Consider the following 20,229-nt stretch of genomic DNA (forward strand, 5'->3'; position numbering starts at 1 on the left):
TCTCCAACTTTTCCCTTCCCTTCCTTGACTTCTGTCTCCATTTCTGAGGATACGCTCACTGGTTCCCCAGATACCTGGCTAGATTCCTCCCGCCATACTTCCTGTAAGGACTCTAATCCATTCTCCTAGTTTCTTCGCCTCTGTTGTATCTGTTATAACAATGCCACCTTCCCTGCCAATGCTTCTGTTATGCCTTTGTTTTTTCCTCAACCGAGGATCCCCCCACCATTTTGACAGGGCCCTTGACTATGCCTGTTCCATTTCCTGCACTTTGCTCTCACATCTTCCCTTCCATCCAGAAGCACAATATGTTTCCCCTTGTCCTCACTTTCCACACCATCAGCCTTCACATTCAATGGATCATCCTCTACCATTTCTACCAGTGTGATGCCATCACCAAACTCATCTTCCTCTCCCCTTCCATTCTGAAGGGACTGTTCCATCTGCGACATGCTGATTCACTCCTTTCATCACTGACAACATCCTGTCCCCTTCCCAGAGTGACTTCCCATGCAAGAGATGCAACACCTGTTCTTTTGCTTCTTTTCTTCCCACCATCCAAGGTCCTGAATACTCCCTTCAGGTAAAACAGCAAATTAGTTGTACATTCAATTTAGTCTGCTGCATTTGTTGCTCATGATGTGGTCTCCTCTACAAACACAGATTGGGTAAACACTTCCAGTTTCCTGACATGTTAATTCTTCACCCCACTCCCATTCTTATCTCTCTGTCCTGGGCCTCCTAATACTGTTCCAATGAAGCTCTAACAAGTTTGAGGAACAGCACCTCATCTTTTGAAAAGGCTGCCTGGAACCAACATTGATTTAATCAATTTCAGATCATAACATCTGCCTGCATTTATTTGTTGGATGACAGCTGTTTGTGATGATTCTGCTATTCCCATTTACACTTCCTCTATACCCATCTTTTGTTTCTTTACTTCTTTGTCCCTTTACATCTCTTTTTGCCTTGCACCATCATCCTTTTGTCATTTAATCTCACCTGCCTTTTACCTTATCACAGACCCTCACTTTCTTTCTTTCCTTGCAAACCCCTTTTCCACCCTCTCTACTTCCTTGAACCTGTTACATCTCTAACTTCTTCCAGTTCTGATAAAAAGACATCAACCTGAGACATTAAGTCTGTCATGGCACACTCTGTTCCAGGACCCCAACATTGTATATATCTCTCATCCTGTTTCAATAGACTTGTCTTTCAAATTGCAGCCATTGTAGTTTTAAATCCCCAGTCCAAAAGAAGTAGAGAAAAATAAAAAGATATATTCTTTACAAATTCAAAGAGAGTTTTCCCCAGCTTCGGTTCCTTGTAGACAGCAACTTGAGGCTTTTCACACTTGTGCCAGGTCTTAAGATTCCTGCCTCTTACACATAACCTCATCTCTTTTATACATATTTCTCCCTTTTCAATGTAAATCCCATTGTTTTGATTTGTCTTTTCAACTCTACTTTTCTAATAATAAAAATCTATCATAGTACTAATTTTATCAGTAAGTTTTGAGAAAAATAAACACACTGTTTGGCTAGCCTCTGTTGAAATTCACTACTCTAATTTATCTAAAAATGTAAATGCTCCCTTTACACCTCACATTCTAAAACTCCAGCCATGTTTACCTATTTAACATTTTAATCCTAGCTTCTCTTCTTGACACATCAAAGTCTTCAGACCAACTGTCTCTAATTCAATTAAGTACCCCCCTCCCCACACACACACACACCCATAGACACTGACCCCACTGTTAGTCTACTTTACAATAAATTTCAATAACATTATGAAAATTATTACATCTTCCTGACACTACTACTGGAATATTGTTTTCCTGTTTGGCAAGATTCAGAGAAAACTCATTACCCCTGAATAGTTAGTACAGTCTAATGCTATGCAGATCATCGAGATAATGAAGATTGTTTGCTCTATGCCAGATTCCATCTTATAAACTTTGGACAGTCAGTAGTTCATAAGACCTTGGCCAACGCAATATTACAAGAGTTGTTAATGCTATTGTTACTGCTTCTCAGCATTCAATATGAATCTGAAAAGTCATCTTGGAATAGCAGCAATGAAGCTTCACAGGAAGCTTGCCTGGGGAATTATAGCCCTTGCAGAAGTTCAAATACAGAGTTAGCTGATTACTGTCCTTGAAATTTGTGCAAAGATGAGGTTAAGGAGAAAGAGAAGGTCCTTACTGAAGTTAGAGTAACTTTTATTGTTCTAGTAATTCCTCTATATCTTTCATCCTTTATTGCTTCCTTCCTCTCACTGCTCAAATGATTTGAGGCCAATGTGAAAGAGCAAAGATATAATGAAGCAGAATTTTCATACAGTAAAGTTTTAGAGGAAAAGATTTGTGTACTTTTTGAATCCTTTATTTCAAATTTGAAAGTTTGCTTTGAACATGACCAACTATAGACACCAATTCACATCAGTTTCTTCTCATAGAGGATCATGTGAAGGACAAAGATTGCTACACTTTGAGTGCATAGACTTCCCTTTTACTCCTTTCAACCTTTCACAATTAAGCTTTATATACCTCTGTTTCTTTGCTCCTCTCTGTTCATCTTAGCCTAATCACAGGACACTGCCAGTGTTGCTTTATAATTGATTACTGGAGCTGTGACATATTTAAAGGATGTCTAAAGCAATTTTCTGCTAGTTCCCTCATTGCATAGTGAGTAAAACACCGCCCAGCATAGAACTAGCCTTACCTGTCAGAAGGTTAGAACTTGTATTTTTTTAACTGTTTTATTTTGGGGTTACAGTTGACCTTGGCATCCCTGTGCTGGGGAAGAATATAATCAGTCAGGCTTTCCTCTCCTGCGCTCTATCCAGTGACACCCTGCTGGAAAGTCTGGGTGCCTGAAGATCAGTTTAGAGCTTAGCTATGCTGCCCCCCCGACCCCCACCCCCCACCCCACCCCTAGCCCTCCAGGCTAGCCTGCCATACTCACTAGTTAGGTTCAGATGAATAGTGGCCACCTTGTCAAGATACTGAAGAACTTTCACAACCTTGCACAATTCTTCAGGAGAGGAGGGACTGGGATGGAGGAGATTCTGTCAGAATATGCTGCTCATTGTTTTGAAATTGCTGTTCTATTATTCCATTTCAGTGGCTTGGTTCACCTTCGATCCCACTTCTGCCCATCCGGATATCATTTTGTCTAATGATAACCTGACGGTTACATGTAATAGCTACGATGATCGTGTTGTGCTGGGATCTGTCGCACTCTCCAAAGGAGTCCATTACTGGGAACTGTCTGTTGATCGTTATGATAACCACCCTGACCCTGCTTTTGGAGTGGCAAGAATTAATTTAGTAAAAGATATGATGTTAGGCAAGGATGATAAGGCCTGGGCCATGTATGTTGACAATAACCGCAGTTGGTTTATGCACAGCAATTCCCACACAAATAGGTAAGTGGTTCATTTTATGATTACAATATTTCCAAAACCTTCAGTAACCAAATTACCCCTGGTAATTACCCCTTTCAAGTGGGCTAAAGAAAATTTTCAACTGTGGTTTAATGACTAAATTACTTAAGAAAAATGGCAAACGGCATTTTTTGGAAGTTTTAAATTATTTATTTTTGGGATATGCTCAGTTGTTGTTGCCCAACCACATGGTGGACTATGTATGTAGACTAAATTGAGTAATGCTGGCAGGATTCCTTCCCTGAAGGTCACTAATAAACTAGTTAGTGCTTTTTCTCAACAATTTTGTAGTTTTATTGTCATTTTCTATTCCTGATGAGACAATGCAAAATTTTTTCTCTCAGAGGGTTATGCGACTTTGGAATTCCCTGCCTCAGAAGGTGGTGGAGGCGGGGTCATTGAATATTTTTAAGGCAGAGGTAGATAGATTCTTGTTAGGCAAAGGAATCAAAGGTTATCGGGGTTAGAAGGGAATGTGGAAATCGAAACACAAGAGGATCAACCAAGATCTTATTGAATGGCGGAGCAGGTTCGAGGGGCTGAATGGTCTACTCCTGTTCCTATTTCTTATGCTCTTATGACCAGCTTTATTGAATTCAATTTCACAGCTTGCTATGGTGGGACTTGAAGTCAAAACTTCTGAATTGTTAATCCAGTACCGTAATCACTACATGACCATAGCCTTTAATCAGAATCTTAGCTCCAGTGAGTATCTTGGGCTAGGTCAGCACTTTACCCAGCACATCTAAATCCACATTGTCATATTTAATATGGTTGGGCTGTACTGGCTTCTCGTCCACCTCGGTCAGGGCGGGATGTCCCGACTGCTTTGTGCATGTCTGTGGACATTGAGAGAAATCTGAGCTCAGGCTGTGCGGGTTGGCACATGACCCACACTGTAGCAGGTTGACATACTCCTAACTTCTGATAGTCTGTGTGCTTTTTAATCCTTATTGGTTGCATTGAGCTGCTTTCCTGCCAACGTTGCAAAGGGCATCGCTGCCAGTTAATGATAGGAGGTGGTACTGGGAGGAGGGCAGTATCAGCAAGACTCTTATTTTTGGTAGACCCTTTGAAACTCCCTCACGGACTCTAGATTGAGAATCCCTGCTTGTACAGTGTTTGTCCTTTTTATAATTGGCACATTTAAAACACATTTTTCTCTTTCAATTGAATGACGCTATAATCTCAATACAGTGTGGCAATGGAAATATCAGACAAGAAAGTTGTTTAATTCAATCAAAACAGTGATGTTGGCTTGAATAGATTATTGTTTTTATATATTCTAGGACAGAAGGTGGGATTTGTAAAGGTACAACAATTGGAGTTCTCCTGGACTTAAGCAAGCATGTGCTGTCATTTTACATCAACAACATGCAGCAAGGCCCTGTAGCCTTTGACAATTTGGAAGGCATCTTTGTTCCTGCTATCAGCATTAATAGAAATGTCCAGGTAAGATTGGACCACAGTACAAGATGTGTCTTTATTGGACTCTTTTCAAACAGGAAGGAAAATACCCATAATACCTTACTATCTACTGTGTCCAACCAGTGATCCTTGGGCCACATCTGGCACCCAAGTCCTGGTAAATAACTCTTGGGCTACCCTGACTGCAATTCCTGGATGGTGTGTGGTTGTCAAACCCTGGAAATCCAGGCCGCAATACCCAAGTAACTCAATCTGATTATAGCTTCAATTTCTTACTCGCTGCTCTATCCTGTTTGAATTCTGCGAACCTGGGTCTTAGGAATGGGAGGTTCTTAGTGCGGTTGCCTCTTTGGTGATTGAATCCCAAATCCAATACCAAGATGTGCCAGTACTGGGATTTGGTATGTACGCAAATTAATATCAGTATAGATTTATATTTTATACATACCAACTAAGAACCCATGAAGGCCAAAAGCTTTACAGCCAGCCAATTGTACAGGAACTGAAACAGGATTTCAAGTTTCCATAGTGACCCTGTAACAGACCTTTTGTTGAAGTAGTTTACGAGTGCGAGAAGGAACTTTGAAACTCAGAATTGGTCTTGGATTAGTGGTGCTGGGACTGTGGTGAATTATGTGCTTGGAAGGTGCTGTCTCAGAAGCCTTGGTGAATTCCTGCAGTGCATCTTATAGCTGGTACACATTGCTGTTACTGTGCATCGGTGGTGGAGAGAGTGAATGTTTGTGAATGTGATGCCAATCAAGTGGGCTGCTTTCTCCTGGATGGTGTCAAGCTTCTCAAGTGTTGTGGGAGCTGCACTCATCCAGGAAAATGGGGAGTATTCCGTCACACTCCTGACTTGTGCCTTGTAGATGGTGGACAAGCTTTGGGGAGTCAGGAGGTGAGTTACTCGCTGCAGGATTCCTAGCCTCTTACCTGCTCTTGTAACCACACTATTTATAAGGTTAGTCCAGTTCAGTTTCTGGTGAATTGTAACCCCCAGGATGTTGATAGTGGGGGATTCAGCGATGATAATGCCAGTGAATGTCAAGGGACGATGGTTAGATTCTCTCTTGTTGGAGATGGTCATTGCCTGACACTTGTGTGGCGTGAATGTTACTGGCCACTTGTCAGCTCAAGCCTAGATATTGTCCAGGTCTTGCTGCATTTGGACATGGACTGCTTCAGTATCTAAGGAGTCGCAAATGGTGCTGAACGTTGTGCAATCAGTGAACATCCCCACTTCTGGCCTTATTATGGAAGGAAGGTCATTGATGAAGCAGCTGAAGATGGTTGGGCCTAGGACACTATCCTGAGGAACTCCTGCAGTGATGGCTTGGGACTGAGATGATTGACCTCCAACAACCACAACCATTTTTCAACCAGTAAAGAGTTTACCCCCTGATTCCCATTGACTCCAGTTTTGCTAGGGCTCCTTATTGCCATACTCAGTCAAATGCTGCCTTGACGTCAAGGGCAGTCAGTCTCACCTCACCTCTTAGGTTGATCCCAGGTATGGAGGGATTTTCTTATGAGAAGAGGGTTGAGTACTCATTGGAGTTTAGAAGAATGAGAGGCGACCTTATTGAAACATTCTTAGGAGACTGGACAGGGTAGATGCTGAGAAGTTGTTTCCCCTTGTGGGAGAGTCTAGTACCAGAGGGCATAATCTGAGTAAGGGGTCGCCCATTTAAAACAGAGATGAGGAGGAATTTCTTCTCTCAGAGGGTAGGCAACCTGTGGAATTCTTTACCACAGAGAGCTGTAGAAGCTGGGTCGTTAACTATATTCAAGGCTGATACAGACAGATTTTTAATCAGTAAGGGAATCAAGGGTTATAGGGACAAGGCAGGAGAGTGGAGTTGAGGATTATCAGATCAACCATGATCTTAGTGAATGGTGGAGCAGACTTAATGGTCCAAATGGCCTACTTCTGCTCCTACGTCTTATGGAATTCAGCTCTTTTGCCCATGTTTGAGCCAAGGCTATAACGAGGTCAGGAGATGAGTGATGATGGCAGAGCCCAAACTGAGCGTCAGCGAACAGATTATTGCTTGAAAGCACTGTTGATGACCCCTTCCATCACTTTACTGATGATGGAGAGTAGACTGATGGGGCGCTAATTGGCCAGCTTGGATTTGTCCTGCATTTTGTGTACAGGACATACCTGGGCAATTTCCCACATTGCCAGGTAGATGCCAGTGTTGTAGCTGTACTGGAACAGCTTGGCTAGGTACGCGGCAAGTTCTGGAACACAAGTCTTCAGTACTATATATGGATTAATTACCCAATAATCTGTTAATAACCATTGAGAACAGGCTCAGAGTTACAATTGGTTCACTTGATTCTAGTTTAGCAAATCATATATGAAAATTTTGTGGAAATGCAGGTAAATACTTTTTATTTAAAGAACCCACTCATTTTATAAAGGAAAAATATTGGACTGGGAAGAAATTTTATTGATGTTAGTTTTCTTATTAACATGAAGACTCTCACAACAAGGCCCTTCCATGCACTTGTTGACGAGATGTGTTCCAGTTACACTGGACCCTAGGTAACTACATCATTGGCTGGGAAATATGCACCTTTACCTGCTGACAGGGAAGCAGAGGTTCAGGCAGTTCTTCAGTCAGTCTGAAGGCACAGCCCACTGTTTCCTCTGGGCTCACTCAGACACGCACAAATGTTACCAAATCAGCTTAACATAAGGGAGACCAACCTGAAGGGTATCCATGTTGGCAGTAAAATTAATGTTTTCATTACTGCTGCTTTCTTTACAATTTCTTTTAGGTCCCATCTCAAATCCTGCATTGTATTCATTGTCAACAAATGTGTCCCCCTCTCCGGGGCAATCTTACTATTATGATAGACATTTTTGCTTATCAAATAAAAACTGCTTTGTCTTTTGAGAGATCCTGCTGTGGTCTGTCTGTCTGCCTCTCTATTTCTCATGATCTCACTGTCTGTTTCTCTCTCTTGTGCTCTGTCTCTTGTACTCTCCTTCGCATGTTTTCATTCTCTCGCACACACTGTTTCTCTCTCTCTCGGGCTCTGTCTCTCCTTCTCTCACGGGCTCAATACCTCCCTCTCTCCCAGGCTCTGTCTCGCCCTCTCTCTCTCACGCATGCTCTGTCTCGCCCTCTCTCTCATGCATGCTCTGTCTCGCCCTCTCTCTCATGCATGCTCTGTCTCGCCCTCTCTCTCATGCATGCTCTGTCTCTCCCTCTCTCTCATGCATGCTCTGTCTCGCCCTCTCTCTCATGCATGCTCTGTCTCGCCCTCTCTCTCATGCATGCTCTGTCTCTCCCTCCCTCTCGGGCTCTGTCTCTCCCTCCCTCTCGGGCTCTGTCTCGCCCTCCTTCTCGGGCTCTGCCTCGCCCTCCCTCTCGGGCTCTGCCTCGCCCTCCCTCTCGGGCTCTGTCTCGCCCTCCCTCTCGGGCTCTGTCTCGCCCTCCCTCTCGGGCTCTGCCTCGCCCTCCTTCTCGGGCTCTGCCTCGCCCTCCCTCTCGGGCTCTGCCTCGCCCTCCCTCTCGGGCTCTGTCTCGCCCTCCCTCTCGGGCTCTGTCTCGCCCTCCCTCTCGGGCTCTGCCTCTCCCTCCCTCTCGGGCTCTGCCTCTCCCTCCCTCTCGGGCTCTGCCTCGCCCTCCTTCTCGGGCTCTGCCTCGCCCTCCCTCTCGGGCTCTGCCTCGCCCTCCCTCTCGGGCTCTGCCTCGCCCTCCCTCTCGGGCTCTGCCTCGCCCTCCCTCTCGGGCTCTGCCTCGCCCTCCCTCTCGGGCTCTGTCTCGCCCTCCCGCTCGGGCTCTGTCTCGCCCTCCCGCTCGGGCTCTGTCTCGCCCTCCCCCTCGGGCTCTGTCTCGCCCTCCCCCTCGGGCTCTGTCTCGCCCTCCCCCTCGGGCTCTGTCTCGCCCTCCCCCTCGGGCTCTGTCTCGCCCTCCCCCTCGGGCTCTGTCTCGCCCTCCCCCTCGGGCTCTGTCTCGCCCTCCCCCTCGGGCTCTGTCTCGCCCTCCCCCTCGGGCTCTGTCTCGCCCTCCCCCTCGGGCTCTGTCTCGCCCTCCCCCTCGGGCTCTGTCTCGCCCTCCCCCTCGGGCTCTGTCTCGCCCTCCCCCTCGGGCTCTGTCTCGCCCTCCCCCTCGGGCTCTGTCTCGCCCTCCCCCTCGGGCTCTGTCTCGCCCTCCCCCTCGGGCTCTGTCTCGCCCTCCCCCTCGGGCTCTGTCTCGCCCTCCCCCTCGGGCTCTGTCTCGCCCTCCCCCTCGGGCTCTGTCTCGCCCTCCCCCTCGGGCTCTGTCTCGCCCTCCCCCTCGGGCTCTGTCTCGCCCTCCCCCTCGGGCTCTGTCTCGCCCTCCCCCTCGGGCTCTGTCTCGCCCTCCCTCTCGGGCTCTGTCTCGCCCTCCCTCTCGGGCTCTGTCTGTCTGTCTCTCTCTCTCGCGCTCTGTCTGTCTCTCTCTCGCGCTCTGTCTCTCTCTCTCGCGCTCTGTCTCTCTCTCTCGCGCTCTGTCTCTCTCCCTCTCGCGCTCTGTCTCTCTCTCTCTCGCGCTCTGTCTGTCTCTCTCTCTCGCGCTCTGTCTGTCTCTCTCTCTCGCGCTCTGTCTCTCTCTCTCGCGCGCTCTGTCTGTCTCTCTCTCTCGCGCTCTGTCTGTCTCTCTCTCGCGCGCTCTGTCTGTCTCTCTCTCGCGCGCTCTGTCTGTCTCTCTCTCTCGCGCTCTGTCTGTCTCTCTCTCTCGCGCTCTGTCTGTCTCTCTCTCTCGCGCGCTCTGTCTGTCTCTCTCGCGCGCTCTGTCTGTCTCTCTCTCTCGCGCTCTGTCTGTCTCTCTCCCTCTCGCGCTCTGTCTGTCTCTCTCCCTCTCGCGCGCTGTCTGTCTCGCTCCCTCTCATGCACGCTGTCTGCCTGTTTCTCTCTCGCGCGCACTCACTCTGACTGTCTCTCTCTCGCGCACACATGCCCTGTCTATCTGTCTTTCTCATGCACGCTCTGTTTATCTGTCTGTCTGTCTCTCATACAAATCATAAAAACACACGAAATAGGACCAGAAGTAGGCCTTTCGGCCCCTCGAGCCTGCTCCACCATTCGATAAGATCAGGGTTGATCTGTTTGTGTTTAAAATTCCCCATTCCCATCTATCCCGATAACCTTTGATTTCCTTGCCTAAAAAGAATCTACCTTGGCTTTAAAAATACTCAGTGTCCCCGCCTCCACCGTCTTCTGAGGCAGAGAGTTCCAAAGTCACACAACCCTCAGAGAAAAAAATTCTCCTCATCTCTGCCCTATAATGGTGACCCCTAATTTTAAAACAATGTCCCCTAGTTCTGGACTCACCCAAAAGAGGAAACATCCTTTCCACGTCCACCTTGTCAAGGCCGTTCAGGATCTTGTATACTTCAATCGAATCACCCCTCACTCTTCTAAACTCCAGAAACAAGCCCTGTCTTGTCCAACCTTTCCTCATAAGACAACCCACTCATTCCAGGTATCAATGTAGTAAACCTTCTCTGAACTGCCTTCATTGCATTTACATCCTTTCTTAAATAAGACCAAAATTGCACACAGTATTTGAGATGTGACCTCACCAATGCCATGTATAACTGAAGCATAACAGCCTTACTTTTGTATTCAATTCCTCTCATAATAAAGGATAGCATTCCATTAGCCTTCTTAATTACCTGCTGTATCTGCATACTAACTTTTTGTGACTCGTAACCAGAACACCTAGATCCCTCTGCACCTCAGAATCCTGTAGTCCTTCTTAGTTTAAGTAATACTCTGCTTCTTTATTCTTCCTGCCAAAGTCAACAACTTCACATTTTCCCACATTATACTCCATCTGCCAGATTTTTGACTGCTCACTCAATCTATCCGTATCCGTCTGCAAACTCCTTATGTCCTCTTCACAACATACCTATCTTTGTGCCATCTGCAAATTTAGCTACCATGCCTTCACTCCCCTCATCTAAGTCATTGATATAAATTGGAAAAAGTTGAGGCACCGGCACAGACCCCTGTGGGACTCCACTCGTCACATCCTGCAAATTAGACAAAGACTCATTTATGCAGACTCTCTGCTTTCTGCCAGCCAACCAATCTTCTATCCATGCTAATATGTTACTCCCTACACCATGTGCTTTTATTTTCCACAATAACCTTTGATATGGCACCTTATCAAATGCCTTTTGGAAATCCAAATAAAGTACAGGCTCCCCTTTATCCTCAGCACGTTACTGCTTCAAAGAACTCCAATAAATTGGTTAAACATGATTTCTCATGCACTCTGTCTGTTTCTCTCTCTCTCTCTGTCTCTCCGTCTCTCGCCCCCGCCCGCGCCCCGTCTCTCGCCCCCGCCCGCGCCCCGTCTCTCGCCCCCGCCCGCGCCCCGTCTCTCGCCCCCGCCCGCGCCCCGTCTCTCGCCCCCGCCCGCGCCCCGTCTCTCGCCCCCGCCCGCGCCCCGTCTCTCGCCCCCGCCCGCACCCCGTCTCTCGCCCCCGCCCGCGCCCCGTCTCTCGCCCCCGCCCGCGCCCCGTCTCTCGCTCCCATGCCCTCGCCCCGTCTCTCGCCCCCGCCCGCACCCCGTCTCTCAAGCCCATGCTCTCGCCCCCGCCCGCGCCCATGCTCTCGCATGCCTGCCTGCACCCCGATCTGTGCTGCACGTGCACTTTCATCACTTTTATTCCAGTATTGAATAGTTTGATTTCACAGTTCGAGACCTGACTGAAAATCCCAAACAAGCTCTAACTGAGGTGCTGCTTCATTCAAACTAACGTGTATTGTAATTTGCATTTACTGGAGTCATGTTTTAACATGTGTACTTCTTTCAACAGGTGACTCTTCATACAGGACTGGAAGTTCCAAATCATATCAAACAAGGAAAATCCTCGTTATCCTGTAGTCCCAACAGCAAGTCTAAGTATTGACTACCAACAAACTGGCTGTCTATACACGTATGAAATGTTTGTTCCAAAACTCCCAACCCCATATATAGAAAATAGACCAGAAAACCATAAAATAAAAACTACAATTCCGGTAGTTGCAACTAAACCTCAGTTACACCACACTATTGAGACATGACACCCAAGAACATCTTTCAGTAATATAACATTCAGAACCGTTTTCACTACTAACAGTTTTTAATGATGAGTATTCTAACTGACGTGTTAGAAAAGCTGAAGGAGTTATAGCCAAACAGGAACTCCAGTTTCATAGCAAAAAGCTTTGTAAGTAGCAGTTGTGCAGCAAACGCTCACTGTTACCTTTTTAAAAAATGTACCTCAGATTGTGAGACCATAATATTTTTCTGGTGTGCAGCATAAAAACAATTTGGATATATTTGGATAAAGTTTTCATATCCAAAAGGGAATTAGCTTCCTTATAGCAGCAAGAGACATTATTTGAATGGCAAGCTATCCCCATTCCTCGGTCTATTCATCTGCTTCCTGCTTTCCTCACTGACAATTGACAAATGTCAACCAAATGAATCAAGTGTGTTTAGGTTGATGGACAGACCTGGGACACTTGTATTTAAACTGGTTAGGAATGGAGAGATTCTGTGTACTTTGGGGAGTCCCACCATTCTGCAAAATAGCTGTGCCCTGGCATGCTGCATGTTATGCATGAAGCAGGTGATTAACCAGTTTGCCATAGCAACCAGTGCATCTGGGACTTGCTGAATGCATCTGATTGACAACTAGTGATGTCCCCAGTGATTACTTGGAATCACTTCCTAACAAATATATGTCAGGCCAGTGGTGCTTTCACAGCAGGTGAGTGCCAACCTGCCTTCCTTCTGCCCCTGCCCTCTTCCTTCAGTAAAAACCAGACAGAAAAATCACTTATTCTAGAATGGAGTCATGGGATAAAGGAAAAGAGTCCTGCAGCAAAGGTCTATCTAGGAGAAATAGAGCAAACAGTCAGTCTAGAAAAGAAAGGGAGAACGGTCAGTGTACACTGCCCTTCCTGAATCTCATAACTTAGCCTCCGAGCGGCTGACCCAAGGAGAGGAGTTGGGGAGATGTCTGCCAGAGACCAGGGTGAAGTACATGTATAGACAGGTTAACAGGTGCATGGGATAGGGGGATGGGGACAGCGGTGGAGCAAATAAGAGGAGAAATTATTTTTCCCAAACATGTTTGGGGTAAAATTCAATTTCAGCAGGCAGCCCGTGATGTGCTGCTCCCAATTTTCCTTTGATGATTAAGAACTATAAATAATCAAATAATATTGTGTTCTCATTATCTCTTTAATACAAAGCAAATATTTAAAAAGTTGATTCGGTTTGCAGCACCAGGATTATTGTTTCTAAAGATAAGCAACCTTCACTTCTCCAGTGCAAATTGTGACATAGTTAGTTCGACATTTGCCAATGCAAAGAGGTACCTGGTTATTAAATTAATGAACTAGCTTTATGCTAGTCTGTACTGACATCTCTACAATTATTGATCTATGTAATCTTAATTCATTTCTCTGGTGGTAACCTCTTGTTTGCCTTTGCCAATATAAGTATTCTCATTGATGGGGGACATTGGTGCTAATGCAGCTGAATGGGAAAAGTCCCAAACTTGGTTCAGGTTCTCCCAGAGCAGAGGGGAAGAGACATGGGAAAGGGCAAATTGACCTGTGTTGCTACTGCTGATCATCTTCTAGTGACTGGTGCACAACAGGGTGACCAAACACCTGACTGCCCAATCTTGGTCTGCAAGTGATCTAAAGGACCTTTATAAAATTAAAAATTCATATAGAAACATTTTAGCACCAAAATCAATGCATTTGTTTCTTTTTCAGTTTGATATATAAAATATTTACAATATGAGAAGAGAGTTTATGGAAAACAATATGCAAGAAAACTCTTGCAAATCTGTATGATACAAACTAAATGTTGAAGGTTGTAAATTTAATAGATCTGTTCTGTGATAGTCCTAGTGTCCGTTTTGCTAATGTAAAACTTGGTTTGGTTTCAAAGGTAACGTGGTGTCAGCGGCGGACACCAGAAGTATTTAAAGTGCTGTGGAAGATTGTTGCTTTGCATGTATAGTTGAACAGAATTTGCCAATGTTTGTGGGTATTTCCTTGATTATGCACTTTGCTGGCGTTATTTAATTTAGTGATGTTCAAAATTTAGAAAAAAAGTTTCAGATAGAATTGCATTAAATTTTAAATTTAAAAATGTTAACATTCACCAAGATGATCAGACCTTTGTGTAAATAATAATACTGATGACGGCCGATCACATTACAGTATTGGCACTGCCAACTCTTACTTCTGCAATAGGTCTGCATCCAAGGGACAGATTTTCCACAGGAGTTCTTGCCATCTCCTGCATCAATGGAAATCCTGGAAAAAGAGCAGAGACAGTCACTTATGCCAAGGTTGAGGCAGGAGATCAGGAAATCTCTGTGGCGTATTCTAATCCTTAGTCAGCTTCCAAGAAGCAACATTCACTCCACAACCCATTCTCCCACCCCAACCAAAAGGTTTGCCTACCGTCCCTTTGCCAAGTGATGCAGCCAAAACTTGGATTTCCCCAGTGTGGTGAATTTTCAAGTCCTTGGGAATGGCAGCTAGTCAACTGCCTTAACCTTGAAATTTTGTATGTGCTTAGTGAACCCTATACTTGGAAGACCTTCTTTGAGTGTGGGAAATTTCATACCTTTGGCGGACAGTGCAAATTCTAATCACTTTAAGGTTAACCTGCAAAATTCTGTCGATATGAGTTGATTGACTATTTTAAAACTGGTTTCTTGGAGATGTGCAAAAAAAAAACTGGAAATGTTTACTGCACTTTATTCTTTATGATTTACTTTTTCTGCCAACAGACTGCACTTGTAAATCAATTTATGAATAACTTTGTGCTAAAAGTTTGAAGTGTAAATTCTTCTTATTGGAGTAATTCTGCTTATAAGTTAATGAAGAGCTGTTGAGTGTGTGTGTGTTAGCTTGCACAGTGAGTTACAGCTTTATCTGTGAGTTAGTAAGTGGTGAGTTCAATCCCCATGTTGAGGGGATAACCCAGGCTAACATTTCAGTCCAGCACTTGGAGGTGCCATGGATGAGATGATGAACCCATTGCAGGAAGGTCAACACTCCTCATTTAACCCAATACCACTATAAGAACAGAATGACTGGTCAGTCATTGGTTTCATTGCTATTTGTGAGATCTTGCTGTGCAAGGCGGCTGTTCACCAGCCACTGTAATTTGATGATTATGAAGTGTTTTGATATGTGATAAAATGTTATAAAAATGCAGGTCTCCTTGTTTGTCAGAAAGAAAATAGATCCCAAAGAGTCTCATGAGCTGTAATCTCAATGGCATTTCACATAGAAAGTAGAATGCTATGATTCATCATGAAGCTGAGCTTAGACTTGCTACAAAGCATCACTCATCTCATTTGAGTTCACTAATGGTGGTCTTATAATATAGAATTGCTTCTAAGAATGACCTCAAAGCCATGTATCACCTTTTGTATCATCTTTCTGTTTTTTGTCTGATTACAACAGTCTTTTTTTGTTGTTTCACATGCTTAACAATTCAGGAGACAAATTAGCAGAAGGGGTCGTTATTGTTTCTTTCATCAGGAACAAATTATTCCTCTGATCTCCGGGATACCTTGTAGGGTCAGACAGAAAGAGCAAAGATCACATGGCTCCGGAAGTGGAAGCTCACATGCATTCTAGAATTGAGTAATATCCATTTAATCTTGCCTCCCTGAAGGAAGGGGATTGACTATTAGGTCAGTTGCTCCACTTTGACCCAGCCAGATTTCTGACAACCTAATTATTGAACTAATTATTAAATATTCTTAGATCAGGATCTTCCCCCAAATTTGGTGGATGTCCACTGGGCATTTCACGTGCGTTCCACTGATTAGTCCTATAACGTGAAATGGAGAATATCCGTACAGCGATGGTTTTCACAGCAAGTTCGACTACCTCCCCCACTCCTCCACCCCCACCCCTCCTGCCCCATTCTTTGGTGTATCTGCTATTTTAAATTAGAATTTCACATGTCTGCTCCAGAGTTTCCCTCAAATTCGCTGGTCAGTTTCACAAGTGAACCACATAGCTCCTGCAATCTGGAGTATTCCTTTACTGCCCAATATCAATTAAATAATAGCATGAACCTGGGTAGTAACAAACACCTCACTGCCTGCACTAGACACTGTGATTTTACAAGTCTGGCTGCATGTGTTTGGTCCTAGCAGCTACGGACACTTTAGCAGACAAATCCCATCAGCTGCAGTCAGATATTCCCCTTTCTCTTAATAGTCAATTTGTGCACAGCAAGCTCCCACGACCTAAATGACCAGATCATGTGTTTTAGGTGTCAGTTGAAGTATAAATATTGGCTAGGATAAAACAGAAAACGTAGTATACAGGACAAAAGCGTAAATACCTGGAAAAACTCAGCAGGTCTGGCAGCATCGGCGGAGAAGAACAAAGTTGACGTGTTGAGTCCTCATGACCCTTCAACAGAACTAAGTAAAAATAGGAGATGGGTTACCCCTCTAAGTAAAAATAGGGTTACCCCTCTCCTATTTTTACTTGGTTCTGTTGAATGGTCATGAGGACTCGAAACGTCAACTTTGTTCTTCTCCACCGATGCTGCCAGACCTGCTGAGTTTTTCCAGGTATTTCTGTTTTTATTTTGGATTTCCAGCATCCGCAGTTTTTTGTTTTTATCTTTATTATAGTAGTATAGAGGATCCTAGTTTTTACAAATAGGGATTATAGAGTATTAAAAATAAAAGGTGTAGCACTAAACCTATACAAATCATTGCTTAGGCCACAGCTGGAACATTGTGTCCAGTTTTCGTGCCTTAAAGATTCATTGGAATCTTACCAGGGATTATAGGCATTGGGTGGGAGGAATGCAAGAGGTTTCTGTTTCATTAGAACAGAAGAAGTTAAGACTAGATCTGGGAGGAGTTTGAAATTATGAAAGGCTAAGTTAATAGGAAAAGCTATTCCAATGGTCTGTGAGTAGAAACATAGAAAATAGGAGCAGGAGTAGGCCATTCGGCCCTTTGAGCCTGCTCTGCCATTCATTATGATCTTGGCTGATCATCCAACTCAATAACCTGCTCCCGCTTTCTCCCCATATCCTTTGACCCCTTTCGCCCCAAGAGCTATATCTAACTCCTTCTTGAAAACATACAATGTTTTGGCTCAGCTACTTTCTGTGGTAGTGAATTCCACAGGCTCACCACTCTCTGGGTGAAGAAATTTCTCTTCATCTCAGTCCTAAATGGTCTACCCCATATCCTCAGACTGTGACCCCTGGTTCTGGACTCCCCTACCATTGGGAACACCCTTCCTGCATCTACCCTGTCAAGTCCTGTTAGAATTTTATAGGTTTCTATGAGATCCCCCCTCATTCTCCTGAACTCCAGCGAATATAATCCTAACCAACTCAATGTCTCCTCATATGTTAGTCCCACCATCCCAGGAATCATCAGGTAAATCTTCGCTGCACTCCCTCTATAGCAAGAACATCCTTCCTCAGATAAGGAGACCAAAAATGCACCCAATATTCCAAGTGTGGTCTCACCAAGGCCCTGTATAATTGCAGCAAGACATCCCTGCTCCTGTACTCGAATCCTGTCGCTATGAAGGCCAACATACCCTTTACCGCCTGCTGCACCTGCATGCTTACCTTCAGCGACTGGTGTATGAGGACACCCAGGTCTCGTTGCACATTCCCCTCTCTCAATTTATAGCCAATCAGATAATAATCTGCCTTCCTGTTTTTGCTACCAAAGTGGATGACCTCACATTTATCCACATTATACTGCATCTGCCATGCATTTGCCCACTCACTCAGCTTGTCCAAATCAACTGAAGCATCTCTGCATCCTCCTCACAGCTCACCCTCCCAACTGGAGCTTTGTGTCATCTGCAAATTTGGAGATATTACATTTAGTTCCCTCATCTAAATCATTAATATATATTGTGAATGGCTGGGGTTCCAGCACCGATCCTTGCGGTACTCCATTAGTTACTGCCTGCCATTTGGAAAAAGACCTGTTTATTCCTACTCTTTGTTTCCTGTCTGCCAACTAGTTTTCTATCCATCTCAATGCACTACCACCAATCCCATGTAGGTAACTAGAGGATAAAAGGTTGAGTGATAGAACAAAGGGAGAGCTGCTTCATCAATGACCTTCCTTCCATCATAATGTCAGAAGTGGGGATGTTCACTGATGATTGCACAATGTTCAGCATCGTTCGCAACTCCTCAGATTCTGAAGCAGTCCATGTCCAAATGCAGCAAGACCTGAACAATATCTAGGCTTGAGCTGACAAGTGGCAAGTAACATTCGCGCCACACAAGTATCAAGCGATGACCATCTCCAACAAGAGAGAATCCAACCATCACCCCTTGATGTTCAATGGCTTTACCATCACTGAATCCCCCACTATCAACATCCTGGGGGTTACCATTGACCAGAAACTGAACTGGACTAGCCATATAAATACTGATTACAAGAGCAGGTTAGAGGCTAGGAATCCTGTGATGAGTAACCCACCTCCTGACTCCCCAGAGCCTGTCCATCATCTACAAAGCACAAGTCAAGAGTGTGATGAAATAACCCCCACTTGAGTGCAGCTCCCACAACACTCAAAAAACTCAACACCATCCAGGACAAAGCAGCCCGTTTGATTGGCACCACATCTATAAACATTCACTCCCTCCACCACCAACACACAGTAGCAGCAGTGTGTACCATCTACAAGATGCACTGCAGGAATTCACCAAGGCTCCTTTGACAGCACTTTCCAAACCCACGACCACTATCATCTAGAAGGACAAGGACTGCTGATAGATGGGAAGGTCACCACCTGGAAGTTCCCCTTCAAGTCACTCACCATCCTGACTTGGAAATATATCGTTGTTCCTTCACTGTCACTAGGTCAAAATCCTGGAACATCCTTCCTGACAGTGCTGTGGGTGTACCTACGCCACATGGAGTGCAGCAGTTCAAGAAGGCAGCTTACCACCACCTCAAGGGCAACTAGAGATGGGCAATAAATGCTGGTCCAGCCAGCAAAGCCCACATCCCATGAATGAATAAAAAAAGTAAAATATTTGACTGATAGAACAAAGGGTAGGAGTAATTTCTCTATGCAGAAAGTTGTTAGAACAAGGAATACCCTATCTGAAGCAGAATCCATAAAAGTTTTTAAAAACAAAATAGATAAAATTTTAAAAAGAAAATTTGAAAGGTGAGGAGAACAATACTAAGTGGAGAGCTCTTTCAGAGAATCGGCATATGCACAATGGGCAGAATAGCCTCCTGTGCTATAACATTTTATTGTACAATTCCATAATTTGAAAAATGAAGTTCCTGTGATGTTCAGAACCCTTTATTTTATATTTTCTCCTACCATTTTGGCCATACCTTGAGAATGTGTTCAACTTCAGTAGATATTGTGTGAATAAAGTCGACAAAGATGAATTGATGTAAAATGCATCAGTTAAACACCAGGATAATTCTCCCCAATTGGTTATTTTAATCATTTCTTTTGAAGATTTTTTTCCCCTCAGCTTTTAAAAAAAATTTTGGTGTGGTTAAACTGCGATTTTCAAACTGGTTAAGTATTAGTTACATGAGAAGTGTTCTGATGGGCTAGCAATCCAAAGCATTTGATACTAGCTCCTCACAAGAAATCTCTGACAAACTCTGAATGCAGATTAATGCTGAAATAACAATACGATAGGTTTTTAAATTTAATTCATCATGAAGTGAGTTCATTTTCTGTGAATCTATTTTAAATGCAATTTCCTTAAAGCAGGGCTGCTAAACTCTTTATTGACGAGTATATAAACTTCGATTTTTTAAACCAGTAAAATTGTCAATTTTTTAATATCACAAGTTATTTTGTAACGAAGTCTGTTTTGAATGTATTGTCATAAATTATTGAGCAGATCATTTTATGTATTTACAAACTATTTGTAATCAGTATTAATGGTTTTAAAGAAAATAGGCTCACTATGCAGCAGGATAGACAGCACTAACAGGTACAGTGGCATTGTTTACCAGCTGAACCACTGCCAACCTTTATTATGGTGACGAATACTCTTCTCTGAATATGTTTACTAAATAATGGTGTTTCCTAAACACAAATTATAAAGATTGTAATACAAAGTTTTATATAATAGTACAATCTGTTAATGAAGCAGTATTAAACAAATACATCTGGAATCTTTGTGGATTTCTTAAGCTTTTAGTTATCATTGCTGTTGATTTTTTTCAGTCACCCAGTTCTAGGTACAGCTCAAATGAGTGGAAGATGATAATTCAACAATCTTATTCTTATGCATTCTCATTTAAGTGAAAATTTAGTAACTATTAAGTGACTCAGAACTTTCA

The 20,229-nt window shown here is 44.1% G+C and overlaps 1 protein-coding gene across 1 annotated transcript in view; it reads left to right on the forward strand.

Annotated features, from left to right (window-relative positions):
- trim67 (tripartite motif containing 67) overlaps positions 1-20,229 on the forward strand; it is a 56,362-nt gene that overhangs the window by 33,708 nt on the left and 2,425 nt on the right. Inside the window, exons 8-10 of the mRNA XM_078541754.1 lie at positions 3,126-3,429; positions 4,737-4,899; positions 11,686-11,805. Coding sequence (XP_078397880.1) covers positions 3,126-3,429; positions 4,737-4,899; positions 11,686-11,778 — 560 coding nt within the window. The 3' untranslated portion in view covers positions 11,779-11,805. The remainder of the gene's footprint in view (positions 1-3,125; positions 3,430-4,736; positions 4,900-11,685; positions 11,806-20,229) is intronic.

This window comes from Cetorhinus maximus, chromosome 5 (assembly GCF_964194155.1).
Source record: "Cetorhinus maximus chromosome 5, sCetMax3.hap1.1, whole genome shotgun sequence".
Classification (NCBI taxonomy): Eukaryota; Metazoa; Chordata; class Chondrichthyes; order Lamniformes; family Cetorhinidae; genus Cetorhinus; species Cetorhinus maximus.